Source organism: Fulmarus glacialis, unplaced genomic scaffold (genome assembly GCF_000690835.1).
Source record: "Fulmarus glacialis isolate BGI_N327 unplaced genomic scaffold, ASM69083v1 scaffold14704, whole genome shotgun sequence".
NCBI lineage: Eukaryota > Metazoa > Chordata > Aves > Procellariiformes > Procellariidae > Fulmarus > Fulmarus glacialis.
The window spans coordinates 14,477-30,671 of record NW_009207647.1 but is presented as its reverse complement, the minus strand read 5'-3'; the positions used below and the strand labels follow the sequence as shown (position 1 = coordinate 30,671).

General features: G+C 36.6%; 1 protein-coding gene across 1 annotated transcript in view; it reads right to left on the bottom strand.

Moving 5' to 3' along the window:
- Positions 1-589: 589 nt before the first annotated feature.
- ATE1 (arginyltransferase 1) overlaps positions 590-16,195 on the bottom strand; it is a gene marked incomplete at both ends in the record, with an annotated part of 26,477 nt that continues 10,871 nt past the window's right edge. Inside the window, 3 exons of the mRNA XM_009576205.1 lie at positions 590-689; positions 4,797-4,978; positions 12,074-12,106. Of these exons, the coding sequence (XP_009574500.1) occupies positions 590-689; positions 4,797-4,978; positions 12,074-12,106 (315 nt within the window). The remainder of the gene's footprint in view (positions 690-4,796; positions 4,979-12,073; positions 12,107-16,195) is intronic.

Sequence of the window (16,195 nt, the reverse complement as noted above, 5' to 3'; positions counted from 1 at the left end):
CAGGGGTTACAAAGGAGGTTTGGTGACAGATTGGTTATTCTAAACGTCCTATGGATTCTCCTGACACTTTCCTCAAAAATCTGCTAACCTAGCTCAAAATTGCTGCTCACCTAGCTTCTCACTGGTTTTATCAGTAGACCAAGTCCCCTATCTCTAACAAAAAACAAAAGAGGAAAAACCCAAGTACAGCCAAGATCACAAAGGCATGTTATCACTGCCTATAATCACTAAGCAACAGTTCCACAAACATGCAAACCTAAAAATGGGAGAATTTTAGACTATTGGAAGATATACTGTAAACATGAGATAGCCAGGTAACCAAATGACAAACTATTATCTGACAGCCTTGAAAACCTCTCCATGTGAACTGCTTTTAAGCCAACTTGTAATAAATACCACATGCAGCTAAATTTAAAAAAAAAAAAAAAAAATCCTAAGCCAAGTTAAATAGTAACCAATGTTCAAATTTAACCATATAACGTCTACATTAAAATCCAAAATGACAATTACAAAATATTATATTACTACGAACACTGTCAAATGCTTTGAATAATAGTACACTAAGGAAATAAGTAAAAACACACTTTACCTTGTATCTCATTTTGGGGCATGAATGAATGTAGAAACCCATATAATAAAAACAGAGATCAGGAGCTTTTTCATGAAGTTGCCTAGTAAAAGCAATTTCCCTGTGAAAGGAAAGAAAAGACTAATTACTTTTGAATACAATTCTTATATTCATTTTACCTCTTCATATTGAAATATTTTAGAGCTACCTGGCTCTTGACCTATTTAAAGGACTAGCCTTTTATCAAATAAAAAATGAACATAATAAACTCAAAACTAATGCTTCAAAAAACCCAAAGATAATAAACTGAAAATTAATGCTTAAAAAACCAAACAAACAAATCACCAAAATGCAAAACACCATGTCAGGCTTAAAAATACTTCCATTTTTGTGTTTTGTCCTGCCAATTGACTAATTTGAAATTCAAATAAAAGTGACTAAGAGCCTCTATTTAAGAGTTTTCTTGTTAATATTCATGTACATTGGAATTCTACAGAAATCTGGCCGAGCTATTGTACACAGACTGGCTAACGTGGCTCAGGAAAACATCAGAGTATTTTTAAAAAACAAGATTCAAGGATAAGCCTCTTATTTGTTCTCTTATTTGCATTCTAGCAATTTACATGTAAAAACATCCATCTTTATGCAACAAAAGGTATTTTTCACCTATTCCATGTTTATTTGTATGATTTTCTCATTTATTCTGAAAAAGATGGGTCAATGGATTCCAAAACAACTTTGCTTTTTATTTTACTGGCCCAAGGAAAATAGTATTATTACAAAGATTCTGCAGTGTTTCCACTATAATGCTCATTTTTATAGCATTTGTAACTTTGCAGTTCACATTTTTACCAAATTTGACAAAATATGGATGTTGGTCCTTACTTTCAATGTCGAAGGGATAAGAGGATATGAGCACGTGCATATAGGAAGCATGTACAAATGCTGGGGGTTTTTTATCACTTAATATTAAGTTAGTAATGAAGATGTTTAAATACACAGAAAAGCTAACGTTTCAGTTGCATGTAGTTTGCCGAGACCATCATGAATCCACAATAACTCTGCATCAAGATACATCCACTCCAAGATGAGAAGGTCTAGAAATAAGTTACTCTATATCTGAAAATCCAGGTAAATACAACAGATTCCAGAAGTGAGAAAATTCTACAAATATCACCTCATACATACAATCTGTAAGACATGGCATAAAGTTAAACAATCTTACTGTTTCATGCAGATTATCCTGGACCTAATTAAACAAATACGTTTCTGCAATTCAAAAAGCTGGAACACTACAGGGAAAAAAACATTATCTTTGCATTTCAAAATCTCTTAAACACTCCTTCCAGTTGGACTACGCTGTCTGATTTAATAAAACAAAAAAACTCAAAGTGAACAGAAAGTGAAGTAAATAGACCATAATATAACGAGGTAAAAATTGGGCTGCAGCAGCAGTCTTACCATGGGCAAGAAAGCTTCGTGCAAGCCAATTAGTGCACGTGATACCAAAGCTAGCTTGCTTAGAACTACTGCTGGTGTCTTCACATGTACTATAGTCTCCGGTGATACGTCCCAGGTAAGAACCCTTAACTCAAGTTCTTGCTCTATCTTTCATTTATCTATTCCGCCAACCCCACTCCAGGCAAAGTTTTACTGGGGGGATGCTAAAGCATCCTTCTCTTTCCTCTATCCAGGAGTGTATGCTGTGATCCAATGCAAGAGAACTCACATCTACCTGCATTCATTCTGCATAAATCCCTACGGAAAAGGGAGGGACTACAGACTTGCAATTACCTTTTTGTAAAGCTTACAAAAGCTTTGTGGTACATATCTAAAGAGTTATAATGGCTGTTAGCGCTTAGCAAGAGTAGTCAACTTGTGAGAAAGACTTATATTCATTTCATCAATACAAAATTCAGACTTATTATTTCAGTGCTACATAACCCAATTCCAAAAGAAGTTCAAGTACTTGTCCTCTTACAACATAGAGATTATGAATACTATGCTTGTCTACTATTCATGATTTTAGGTAGTAGGGGGAAGGTTTAACTTTTTCCTGCAAATAAAATAAGAATCACTCAGTATTTCTTGATGATTTTTTTTCCTTTGGTAAGACTGGTATTTCACAAGTAGCTGCTTCTCCCCTCATTCTTTATTTACATGCCTACATATTTCAAATGATCTTCAAATCCCATCCTTTCTACGACTCAGCAGCAAAAATTCTCAAAGTAGCATGAAGTGGAAGTGACAGCACTGCAATGCAGTTTAACCTCCTCGGAGTAAAACTGGCAACAGCTTTGAAGGTATCAGATTCCTTTGCAACTTCCTAAATCCTCCCTAACTCTCAATTTTTTTTCCCCTTTTTGAAAGAAGAACAAGGTTGGGTCCCTCTAAGGCTGTTGGGAACTCATTTTTATCGCCTTAAATGCTGCAGAATTTATAAGCTGCCTTTTCACTAGTTGAGCCACGCATGCATGTTGCACTGACAAAGTTTTAAATTTATTACATAGAAAATTTAAAATCATTTCAAGAATTCATAAGCATGGATTATGTCAGTCTATTATTACATAAAGTAATGTGATATGTACAAATACTAAAAAACAACTTAGGAGGACTTAGTATTTTATGTTATATGCTCACCTTGCATTGAAAAAAAAAACAAAACAAACCAATCAGTCTAATTTCAAGTATCTAGCATATGTAATAAAATACTTCTAAAAATCTAGACCACTAATAGACAGAAAAAAGATCAATTCTAAATCATAGGAGTTCCAACATTTTTTCTACATTTCTTAATTCTAATTAATTTTATAAATTGCCAGCGCCATTGAATGCCTCAGAAAAATGACAGTTCAGATTCTTTTAGACATAGACCACTGGAGATGCTACAGCAACAGCTACATTAATGCTCATAACGACTTTGAAGTTAGCCCTGATTTGCGCTGGAACTGGGCCAGATGACATCCAGAGGTCCCTTCTGCCCTAAACTCTTCTATAATTCTACAGTTTCTCCTTCATAAAGAACCATTCCAGAACAAGGTGGGGAGAGCCAACAGGAAGGCAATGTTATCAGCTCTTATTAAAGGTGACATGCTTGGAGAAATTGCACTTAACTGATCTAAGAGCTTACTAGAGAGTGGGAGGAGGTCCTGCTCCCTCTCTCCCTAGCCATTCTCAGCTGCACGTTGTGGTTCCGTCACAACTCTTGCACCAGCTCTGGTGTTAACAGGTTCTTCATTGAGCCAACTCAGCTCGCTAACCAGGTTGCTAAAGCAAACAGTCTTCTGCTCAGTAAATTAAACTGGCTAAATATATGGTTGCTAGAAGCCCAGCATACAGCAGAGATGGAGAGGAGTGATTGCAGCACCTCACTGCAGCACCAGTAAACCATTAGACTGATGTCAGCAACTTAACAGTGAACTTTGACATACGCATTTGAACAACTCATGCAAAGAATACACCCAAAAGGAGAATTTAAAAAAACAAAAACAAACAAACAAAAAGATTCTTAGGAAATCAAAAGATCCTAATCAAAATCTAAACAAATTATGAGTGATTAGACTTCTGAGACATTAAATTGCACAAGTCTTATTCACAGTGAAAAGCATTACTCACTATTCCTACTGTTTTGCAAGACTAGGTTGATAGTTAATTTAAGGCTTTAAAATTCATAGAATTACTCTCCATCAGACTTTCTAAAGTCAAAGATAATGAGATTAACATACCTGAAAAATATACTTAGTGCTAGTACAGCAGGAGACTACTAATTCAGAAGACAACGGTTTTTAGGTACTGTAGTATTTATGATCTCAGTGTGCATAAAACTATAAAAGTGATTAATTTCATTTGGTGACTGGGCTAGGAAAAAGGTCAAAGGAAAAATTATTTCTATTCAAACAAAAAAGGGGCTTTTTTTAAACCAAGCAATACTAAATTATTTTCAGGGGCAATAAAAACTAGGTATTTCATTTCTGAGTGTTTTTTTAATCTTTAAAAAAGTATTTTAACTAGAAAGATACATCCCTATTCAAGCATGACAATTAAAAATTTAAAAATTTTGGAATGCAATCAACCGTAGAGAATGAAAAAAAAAAAAAAACCACCACAAATACTTTGCTAGAGATAGTGTTACCAGTATATGTTTAGACTGGAAATAAAAGCTCAAGTTTAGGAACAAGTATCAATTCTTACTATTACGTCTAACCAGATAACAAAAATGTCCTCTTACCGTAATGCAGAGTAGACTCCCAAAGATAAAAAAGAATAGTCTGGATCATAGTACAGATAGACAGAGGACACGCAGTAGGGCAGGATATCAATTACACCGACAGCAATTATCTTCCCATCCAGCCAATACTGCTGGTGGAAAGAACCATAGCCACATTCTGGTCCATTTGGTGCATTCTCTGCCTAAGCAAAAACAAAAGAGGGATGTAATTATCAGACAGGTAGACTTCAGCATAAAAATCATTTTAGAAAGAATTTTAAGACAAAAGCAAATTCTCTGAGAGATTACTCCTGCTATCCATGTTTAGAGAAAGGAAAAAAGGGATTTGAGAAGTAGGGAAAACAATGTTAGTTTGCTGTATCATTTCTGACCTCCATTGTACTCATGATGAGCAAGCTCTATATATCACCCATGCCAAACACAAATCCGCAAACAGCCTCTGCCATCTAGCTCTTACAGTACTGAAATGATAAAACAATATGATTCATCAAGTTATTAATGCATTATTACATGCAAACAAATTCTGCAGATTTTTTTTTTCTTTTCATAGTTTGGCCTTTAATTTAACCTACTTACTCTTCAACAGGAGATGAAGCCCAAAGGCAGAAAGGTGAAATGCAGACATTACATTACACTATGCTGGTGCTTCCCAAAGCTGGCTCGACTGCATAGTTCCTCCAACACTGTGTGTCACGGCAATGACCCTACTGTTTCTCTCCCCCATGCCCCCAAGTAGTGGAAGCACTTTGGCCACAGAAATTCAGTTTCTCAGAGTGGCCATTAAAGTTGCTGGAGAAGAGCATTTATTAGAAAAAGAACTGAACACCTTACTCTTTATGTGAGGTTTACTCTTTATGAGGTTTACTCTTTATGACCAACGAAACAACATTTCTCTAAGAACCTGAAACTCTCTGTTGCAACAGAAACTGTGGAGCTGCTTCTTTGTCAGCCCACATCAGAGTATCCTCTGCAAAAACACTAAGGAACTCACTATTCTTGGGCACTCCGGTTTTGGATGTGCAGTGAAATATGCCTTCGGACAGGGTAAAGCACCCAGAGCCAGAAACTGGTGCTTCACATTAAGAAGAAAATTATCTCCTAATTTAAACTGTATTACACAACCAACTTTGGCATGCCATTTTCTCCCATGTCAAGTTTACTTTAATCCTGAATTCCACTGTGCTCAACTTAATTAGCCATCTAGTCATGTTTTTCACTGCATTGCCAGATCTTCAGAAAGCTGCTTCTCACTCAATAAATCTGACAATATGGCCTACTATTACCAACTGTTTTGCATTACAACAGAAGGTGGGTTTAATCAAGTATTTTGATACAGTAGCGCAGACTGAAGAGATGATGGGCAGTAGAAGTTATTCTAATTGGTACCACATGTGTCAAAAGAAATCAATCACGTGAACAAAAATCATTCCAACTGACTTACCCAACCAATAAGTCCCAAAATAAAGGCCATATAATAAAATGTTTGCATTTTTATATGGTTATATAGCATAAAACTAGACATGGAGCTACAGATACTGTAAAAGTGAAACAATCAAACATTTGAGAGTTCAATCTGCAGTATACGAGGATATTAGATGCAGATACTAGCGTTCCTTCTCATTCAGGTAAAGCCTACTTATTCAACAGTTATGGTTTCATACAATATCCTCAACTTTTCAGTAGAGCCAAATGAAATCACATGGTCCCTAGTAAAACTTTTAAGCTGGGACACAGTCAAGAAAGAGATTTTCTTGAAGGATTTCTCAGCACTGGTTAAGTTCTCCTCTCAACTACCAGGGTGCAGCCAGTGACAGAAAAAATGAAACATCTCCTGCAAGCCAAGGCGAAATGTGATTGGTAATATAACACAGACTTGCTTAAATAAGTTTCAGTTAAAACAGATTTTCTTTCTTTGTCAAAAACTCATCATGTAGGATTTAATGAATGTTAAAAAAGATAGTCTAAGCCAACATGGAAAAGATTTTCACTCAAAGCTAAGTCTTCTGAAGTTAAACGAATGCTGTGTCTGTGTGTGACCCCAAACCTCCAAATGGCATCGCATGGGCTCATTCATCCACCAGACCTCTGCAAACTGAAGTATTAGCATCAGTTAACAATTTCTAGTAAAGTATAAACTACAGTTATTTCACTAATGCAATTACAAGGGGAAATGTCATGAGCATAAAAGAGGCTATGTTCTACAACAAACACAATAAGCACAGCACTGATTTCAGGCAAAATGTTCAGGGATTTCCATTACGTTAAGTAAATAACATTTTTAAAAAGAGCAGCATTTTCTTCCTCCTTGAAAAGTTTTCATACAATGTAATCCTTTGTAATGCTTGTAGGTATTATATTTTCTCCAATTTCTCAATGAATACTTGGCTCCTTTAACCTAATTTCTCATGTACCATCCAGGCAATTTGACGTGAAGCAGGTCTAGAATATTAAACATTTTTCTGAAGCAGGTTATCCCATTTCACACTACTCCCATGTCCACCTGGGACTATGTTTGTCAAAGGTGATGTAAAATATATCAGTGATATCAGGTGAGCAAGCCCCACCAGAGAGAGCTTACCTTATCTACCCGAAATAATACACATTAGCCCTGGAATCAATCCAGAGGGACCAACTTATTTAAAATTAACAATTTATACTCAAACTTCAATAAAATGAATTATTATCATCTGATGATATTGAAACAATCAAAAAAAGAAGAACTAAATCCAGGACAAAAATTAAAACAAATAAATTTTTCTACAATGTCTAGACTAGAATGCAGAGAAAAATACAATATATTCCATCACACGTTAATTCTACCTGTCTTCATATTCTGCTAGCTAATGATTCCGTGAACATATTTAATTGCTCATATTTTATAATGCATTATTAAAATTTAAATATTTAATAGCAACTGGTATTACATATTGCCCCAATTAGTACACCTCAATGTAATAACTGCTTATAATTGAACTTCAATGATGGTAAGAGCACTTAATTTTCTTCAAAGCACATTGGTCTTTCTCTTTACTTTTAAGAGAGGTTTTACTCCTTTATTATCATTATTATTATGGAAATTGCACTTGCTAACATGCCAGACCACTGTGCAACTGCAGGAGGCACTGCATACTCACCTACCAAAAATGGGTCCTGACCATACTAACTGCATGATTAGTTTTTCTCTGGAAGGTTTCACGAAATCTCCTACTTTGAACTTTTCCATATTACCCTTTGCTGTGGATGGAGGGAGGAGGAAGATATGAAATCTAATCTATCCCTTACACAAAGGAAAAAAAAAAAAAGCCAGGAAACCCTTGACTTGTACAATTCAGTAGAAATTATTTGCTGAAGAAGTGAAGTGATTAATTCCAGCAGTTCCTTTCCCAAAGGCGCACACACACACACACACACACAACCTATGGTAGATTTCTATCTCTTGGTTAGCAACATATTTCCTTTTCACTACTACGTCCTCCTTTCATTAGGGATCAATGGAAATGCTGTGAAAGCAGCCTACAAATATAGGCTGTGTCAGCAGAGAGGTAGCACTGCATGTTTTCATTAAAAAAAGCCAGCAATGCACCCTCGCAGCAAAAAAGGCCAACAGCATCCTGGGCTGCGCCAGGCAGGGTTGAGGAGGTGAGCTTTCCTCTGCTCAGCACTGGTGAGGATGCAGCAGCAGTGCTGGGTCCAGTGCTGGGCTCCCCAGTACAAGAAAAATAAGGACTTACTGGGGCAAGTCCATAAGGGCCATAAAGATGGTTAAGGGACTTGACCATCTGAGGTATAAGGAGAGCTTGAGAAAACTGGGACTCTTCAGCCTCGAGAACAGATGATGCAGGGGGAGGTTTTATCAGTCTGTAGAAATACCCAGTGGGAGGGAATGAAGATAAGGGAGCCAGATTCTTCTTAGTAGTTACCACTGACAGGACAATCATAGAACCACAGAATCATTAAGGTTGGAAAAGACCTCCAAGATCATCGAGTCCAACCGTCAACCCAACACCACTGTGCCCACTAAACCATGTCCCTAAGCACCACATCTACACGTCTTTTAAATACTTCCAGGGATGGTGACTCCACCACTTCCCTGGGCAGCCTGTTCCAAGGCTTGACCACTCTTTCAGTAAAGAATTTTTTCCTAATGTCCAATCTAAACCTCCTCTGGCACCATTTGAAGCCATTTCCTCTTGTCCTGTTGCTTGTTACTTGGGAGAAGAGACCAACACCCACCTCACTACAACCTCCTTTCAGGTAGTTGTAGAGCGCGATGAGGTCTCCCCTCAGCCTCCTCTTCTCCAGGCTAAACAACCCCAGTTCCCTCAGCCGCTCCTCATCAGACTTGTGCTCCAGACCCTTCACCAGCTTCGTTGCCCTTCTCTGGACACGCTCCAGCACCTCAATGTCCTTCTTATAGTGAGGGGCCCAAAACTGAACACAGTATTCGCAATGCATGCAAATTGAAACACATGAAATTCAATCTGAACAGAAGGAAACAGGTTTTAACTGAGAAGGTGGTGAAACAGTGGCACAGGCTGGCCAGAGAGCCTGTGGAGTCTCCATCCTTGAAGATATTCAAAACCCATGGTCCTGGACAACCTGGTCTAGCCAACCCTGCTTGAGCAGGGGAGTTGGACTAGGTGATCTCAAGAGGTCCCTTCCAACCTGAACAAATCTGTGATTCTGTATCAAAACAAAGTAAATCAACTCACTGCATCAAAAAGTAAGACAATGTCTACAGAGCTAACTTCTGTACCTTATTGGAAAAGTATAGTATTTGAGCTATACTGTCAACTATTTCATCAGGACAGGGATAAGAAGTTTAAAATGCTAAAAAGATTAGTGAAGCTGTGAAGGTACAAGGGACTTCAATAGCAAGAGACGTGGAGTATCACCATGTAGACATCATGGTGATGTCTACACCACTGTAAGAAAAAAAAGCAATTTGCCAAGATCTCTAAATGCAATGACTTTTGATTTCGTCCTGAGCAGCGCATCAAATGTGACTAAAATATGACATTCTACAGAAGGTGATCCTGGGAATTATAGACCTGTAACCATATCATTTGTTATTACATCTCCTAAAAATTAACTCATATCAATAAACAAAATAAAGTAGAGCAGAAGCTGATGTGCTTTTTGAAGAGCAAAGATCTAGATTCACAAACGCCTTTCAGTTCTTTAGGATTCAAAAGCGGATCTCAATACGGATAAAAGCAAGCAAAGTGAGAACAAATGATCATTTACATAATGGAAAGCAGCTCACTTTCCATCGCGCTGGATCTATTCTCTTCTCTATACTGGTATGTGAATCACTGACGCCTGAACAATGTTGCAGCAAACTGAGCTGATAATTTGAAAGTATTCAGGATGGTTAAGCAAGAGCTGAGTGTAAACAACTACAGAAAGTTCCCAAGTGATTAAAAAGGCAGAGGAAATATCAAATGTTCATAAACGCATGGAACATAAATGCATGGAGAAAAAAATATTGCTAAACACACACATCTAAAACAATGGGTATAAATTAGCAATTCACTCAAAAAGATGCTTTTGAGAGCAGTTTTATGAAATCATTGATTTAATACTCAGCATCAGTCAAAATGGAAAAAGACTAAAGAGCAATTAGAGAAGGATTTGAAAACAAAACAAAAAAAACCAACCAAACAAAAAATCATCATTTGACTGCGTAATGCCATGGCGCATCCGAGTATTGAGGCTCCTTCCAACTGTTGTATCAAGACGACGTGGAACAACTCGAGAAGGACAAACGCAGAGATGACTATTAATGATGCCGATACAACCACTGGCCCAGAACATCCTCCTAACTCACCGAGCACCAAAACCTAGGTAGGAATCCACCCTGAGCAGTTCAGATTTTCCCTGTGTCCTTCTTCCATAAACGCTCTCACTTTGGCAGCAACACGGTACCAGGCCACACTGGTTTTTGGTTAAGACTCCTCCATGCAGCTCTCCTGTACTGAACCATTATAACCGTACTACCTCTCCAAACAAAGTGTTATTTGCACATGTGAAGTAGTAAAAGGGCAAATGTTTAAATGTAGCTTCTAAGACAAAAGGATGAATTAAAAACCCCAAAGAAACAGTTCTCTCTACATTATCCTGTTTACACAATCCAGAAAATTGCCTAGTTCTCTGCTACTATAGACTATCGTTTTTGAAACTATTCATTTTTTGTGCCAGAGCCCATAGCCAAAACTGAAACTAAACAGAATAATAAAATGGGGAAATAAAAAAGACAGAATGAGTTTGGGTGTTCATACTATTTGCAGCTAATAATAATATTAAAAATTCAAAAAATCACAAATTGAAATCACGTAAGGTTTAAATTTGATTTTAAATTATTTTTGTTCAAAAGAGTAAACAGACTACATACTACTAGATTTGCTTGTGGCAACCGTTTCAGAATAAAGAATTTCAAGAATCTCTTGGCCTCTGATATACAACCCCTTTTATTTAACTTCATCTAATTGAAGACATCTGTAGTGGTGCCACACAAAATTTAATTCAAGCTTCGAAATGTCAATAAAAAGTGTCTGTAAGAAACAATACCGGTATAAACCTAGCAGGGAAGTGTGCATCAACATCTACGTAGCCATACAAAATTAAGAATATAATGGCAGTCTGCTGCCCGAGTTGACGAGGTGATAAAAGCCCTTTTCCTATAAAGTCTAATGAGCTCTATTACTCTTCAGCTTCAGGAATGTAGAGGCCAGTGGACTCAGCAGAGAAAAGCAACAAACTCTCCACACATGGATTCATTCAAACTGCGACATATCAAATTACTAGCATAATTACTATAACCTGACAATTTCATTACAGTCACGTGGTATTTAACTCTTTAAGACTAACAAGACAGACAGTGCAAGAAATCCGCAGCAGTTTGCTTACTTGAAATGAAGCAACAGCATCTCTCCTAAACTTTTAAATCAGATTGTGGTCAAATACCAGTTCAGTAAGTTATTTTGTAATATATTTTTTTCTTTCATAGAAATAAATCAAGAACAGAAAAGACATGGCACTTTCTGTGCTACTGTTTCTTAACGCAGTGATATGAAATTCAGTGGTAGCTTATTATCCAGCAAAGGAGTCCTCAGACTCCTTTGAAAATACAGTGCTATCTTCCTTACCAGTCGGTGATGATACAAATATTGTGATACCCATCCATACCACCTATACTATAATGGTTTGGTTTTTACAGAGAGTAAAGAGGAAAGAATACATTCATTTCAAAACTTGCATCTAGAATGAATACATACCTCCAGAGGAGAATCACAGAGGAATCGTGTGAACTGCATTGAGGTAGATTCATCAGAAATATGTGCCCAAGACGACAGTCCAAATATGCAAAGCAGAAAAACAAGAAAAATATTAGCAATACTTCAGGATACATTAACAGGCAGACAAATACATTCTTTCAAAACCATATATTTGAAAAACACCATTCCGTTGGTATCTGCCCCATCACTAAAGCAAAGGGGTTAGGGCCATCATATCTCTTAATATAAATTGGTTAAGTCTATTTACATTCAAAATCATAAGCAAGCCTGTTTTAAGTCTAAAGAAGAGGAAGAAGAAGAAAAAAAAGAATCAACTTCCTGAAAGTGCAAGCATTTTCAAAACTCAATTCTTTACTCAATACAAAATGATGTGCCGCAGATAATCAATCAAAAAGGCAAGGCTTTAATGATTTGGAGCTTGTTCAAGATTCTAAGAGTAATAAAATGTAATAGTTATTTATTTACCATCATTTAGATATTTGATAACAAATACTTCCTTATTGGTGGATTCCACATTAAACATGTTACAAAGCTCTGGTATGTACTTAACCCTAAAACACTCCTTTGTTAAAAAGCTAGTATGTGTTACACAGTTTAATTCCCCCTCTTGTAATAGCTGGATGATTTAAGTCAGCAGTTCGCAAACTGCAAAGTAATAGTAAATAGGAACTTTTAATTAAAAGTTTGATAAAAAGAATATATGTCGACACCTACAAAAACCTCATTGTTGTCAAGATTTTATTTTCAAGAATTCTATTAATTTCTGAGATTAATTAAAGAAGATTATTCTATTCAAAGAGGAATACGAAAAATGGGGTGATAGCTTGCCAATCATCCCATTTTTCCCAGGGAAGGGGAGGAGAGGAAGGCAGGCAACAATAAAAAGTGCCAATATTGCAAGTTGCTGACTTAGGACGGAGTTCCATATACAGCCTAACTAATTAAAACTTTCTCTTTTCTTCAGAGGGTGCTATAAAGCAGATTTTAGAAATAAAAACACAGCCTCTGGTAGATATATATATCAATCTGCAAACATTAACTGAATCATTCTCATTGTAGCTCAAAGCAAACACAACCTTAACTTTCCCTAAGACTGTGTCTCCAAGAAAGTGCATCTGTTGATGCTAAAAGAATCAAGACTTTGCAGAAGTCATATTTCAGGCTTTTTCCCCCTCAAACACATAGCAGTAGCTGATCTATGGATCAATGGTAAACCTTTGGACACAGACTTTATGGAAGAATGCTGAATTTCTATAAGGTGCTGGTGAAGACAGGAGATTGTGCATTTCCTATAATTAACCATTTCAGACCTAGTCACCACCATTCTAAATTACTCAGAGTTTGGAAAAATGAATGACTGCAATATCTTAATTAAATTCTAGAATTTTTACTTATTTGGTGGATAGGGAGAGAGAACAAGAGAAAAAAAAACAGATAACACTTAAAGAGAAAAAAAAAGTAATTCAAAATTTGAATTATTGAATTATGTTCCTATAAAAAAAGAACAGAGCGTTACAAATTCCTACACTGTGAGTGCATCAGTCCTTACAGCCAGTGATTATAGAATGTGCAGGCTTCAGAAAAAATAAACCATGTGTTATTAATTTCCGTGTCAGAAGACCCCCAATAGTTCCTAATCTGTAACTTTAGCTTTATAGTGCAAGTTAAACCCTATGGGTGAGAAAACTGAGCCAACGACACTTTTCAAATAGTTTTATCCATTCTCCAGGCTCTGCTGTACAATCCCTTGGCTTTGGGGGTGAGGGGGGACTTTTTAAGTGTACCTGAGCATAACTGCTGCTTGTTAGGGAGTGTATACTGTTACAACTATCTATACTGCTGGCTAGAAAAAAATTCTTAACTGCACTTCAGTTTGTATCACAATCTTATGGGGGAAAAAAAACATTGCAAGTCATGTTACATATTATTTCATTTGTTGATACTTGCTAAAGTTCTCAGGTTAGACAATTTTCTTTACCAAGTCCTAGAAAACTTCAGAAGACTGTGAATCTTCCCTAGAAGTTAATTAAGAAACAATTGCCTGAAAACTCAACAATTTTTTGCTGTGGGTTTGTTGTGGTTTCGGGGGGGGGTGTTTGTTTTTTGTTTTTTTTTTTTAAGGAAGAATTTAATTGACACATAGAGCTGGAGAACTTAATAAATATTTTAGATCCACTGACCTCTGCTGTTATCTTCTCAACCCTTACTCTCCCCTCCCACCCCCAAATCCACAGCACTTTCATCATAACCCAGGAATATACCTAGTCTATATATTTATTTAAACTGAAGTAAAAGTAAGATTCAGTTTCTAAATAGACAAACTCATTTAATGCTGCAAGTTTATTATGAACACAATTTAAAAATGATTCAACAAACCATGAAAGAAATACAGTCAAAAGCTGGTGTGGCATGTAAAATAACTCAATCTGTCACACAAGCACAATTAAAATTCCTTTCACAAAGTCATGCTTTTCTAATTTTAATTTCAAACTGAATTACATAAACTTTAGTCTTTTAAAAACTATTTAAGAGATAGATATAGATATAGATATATATATATGAAATCCACAACATTTTTTGGTGCAAACTAATTACAGTTGCCAGAAAAAAAATCAACAGAACAACAGGAAATAAGTTCAAAGATAATTAATAAAACTAAGAGCAGAACACATCACTGAGAATTAAATCAAAGAGGGGGGAAAAGGCAGAAAAATAAAAGGAAGGTTTGATTCAACCCAAAGCTACTTGCTTGAGTTAAAGCACACACACAGCTTTAGAAAGCTGTAATAAAACTAGTGTTAACACCTGCTTCCTTTTACAAGTGGGGGGAGATATTCAAATGCTTTGGATGCTAAACCGGAACGGGTTTCACCCGGTAGCTCAGTAACTTTCTGAATGCGAGGGTTACTGATATCACACAATGATGTCATAGCCTTCCCAGGAAAAAGCAGCTTTGAACCGTCATCACCGGCAACTGTAAAATTATCTGAGATCTTCAGTGCGAAGATATCACAGAAAGGCGTTCATTTATAATTTTCCCTTTGACAGTATTAGAGTTTGCTCATATTTGCAATTCACTGTGAAGGAAAACTGAGTATTTGCCCTTCTCCTTTGAGTAAAGGAGGGGTGAGGAATGGATATGGGATTTGGGCCTTTTTTTTTTTTTAAATCTAATCTCTGAATGGGATTAAAATAAAGCAAGGTGTCGGCTGTTTTTTGGTTTTATTTTTCATAAATGTGCCAGGATTATAATAAAATAAAAAATAATGTTACAAGTTTCCATAGAGAAGACAAGTCATACAACCTACAGTTCCAGTGTATCGCCTCCATGTGTATCAAGCAAGTTTATTCTCTCTTCCCTCCCATTTCCAAGACCAACATAATGAATGCTTCCCCATCTTTGGAACTAAAAGTGCCCAAACGAATCTTAGTGTACCCACCAACAGAAACAAGCCACGAAAAGATGGCATTCTTTCTAGAGGGCTCCTGGCATCTTCCCTAACTCATTTTACAAAGAGTTTTTCCTCCTCAAGTAGGGCAATCGTTAGGTATCTCACATATGCAGGGAAACGAAGAGCTAGGATCCTTGTAGAGAGGAGAGAGGTTTCTTGGGTTTTGCTTCTCTAGAAGCTCCTTTCCAGGTCAAACTCTTTTCCTGTATTATCCAGCTCCTCTTGGCTTCATGCAAACCCTGCACGAGTCTGCAGGACATCCTGCCACTACCAAAGAAAGGAGCGATGTCCCCCTCTTGAGCTCTATTACTTTTAAGACATCGGCACTTCTTACAGGTTCAGAATAAATAGGTTTTTGCTCTCAGACATTCAATCTTCCTTGTTCATCAACAAAAACTGTTTCTAAGGCAGTTTACTTTTTAAAGAACTTGGTCTGTAGTCATAAGCACACATTGTCCCAGGACATGTGTTCAGATTTATTTGGTGCATTGGGTTGCCATATTTTAATTGAAATAATCTTCCCTAGCCAAAACAGACTAGAATCAATATTAACAATAAAGTTGTGGAGTCAAAAAAGTAAAAAATAAACAATAAAAAAAAAGTCAAATTTTCAGTAAGGCTAGAAGAAGCTACTAAATGCCCCCCCCCC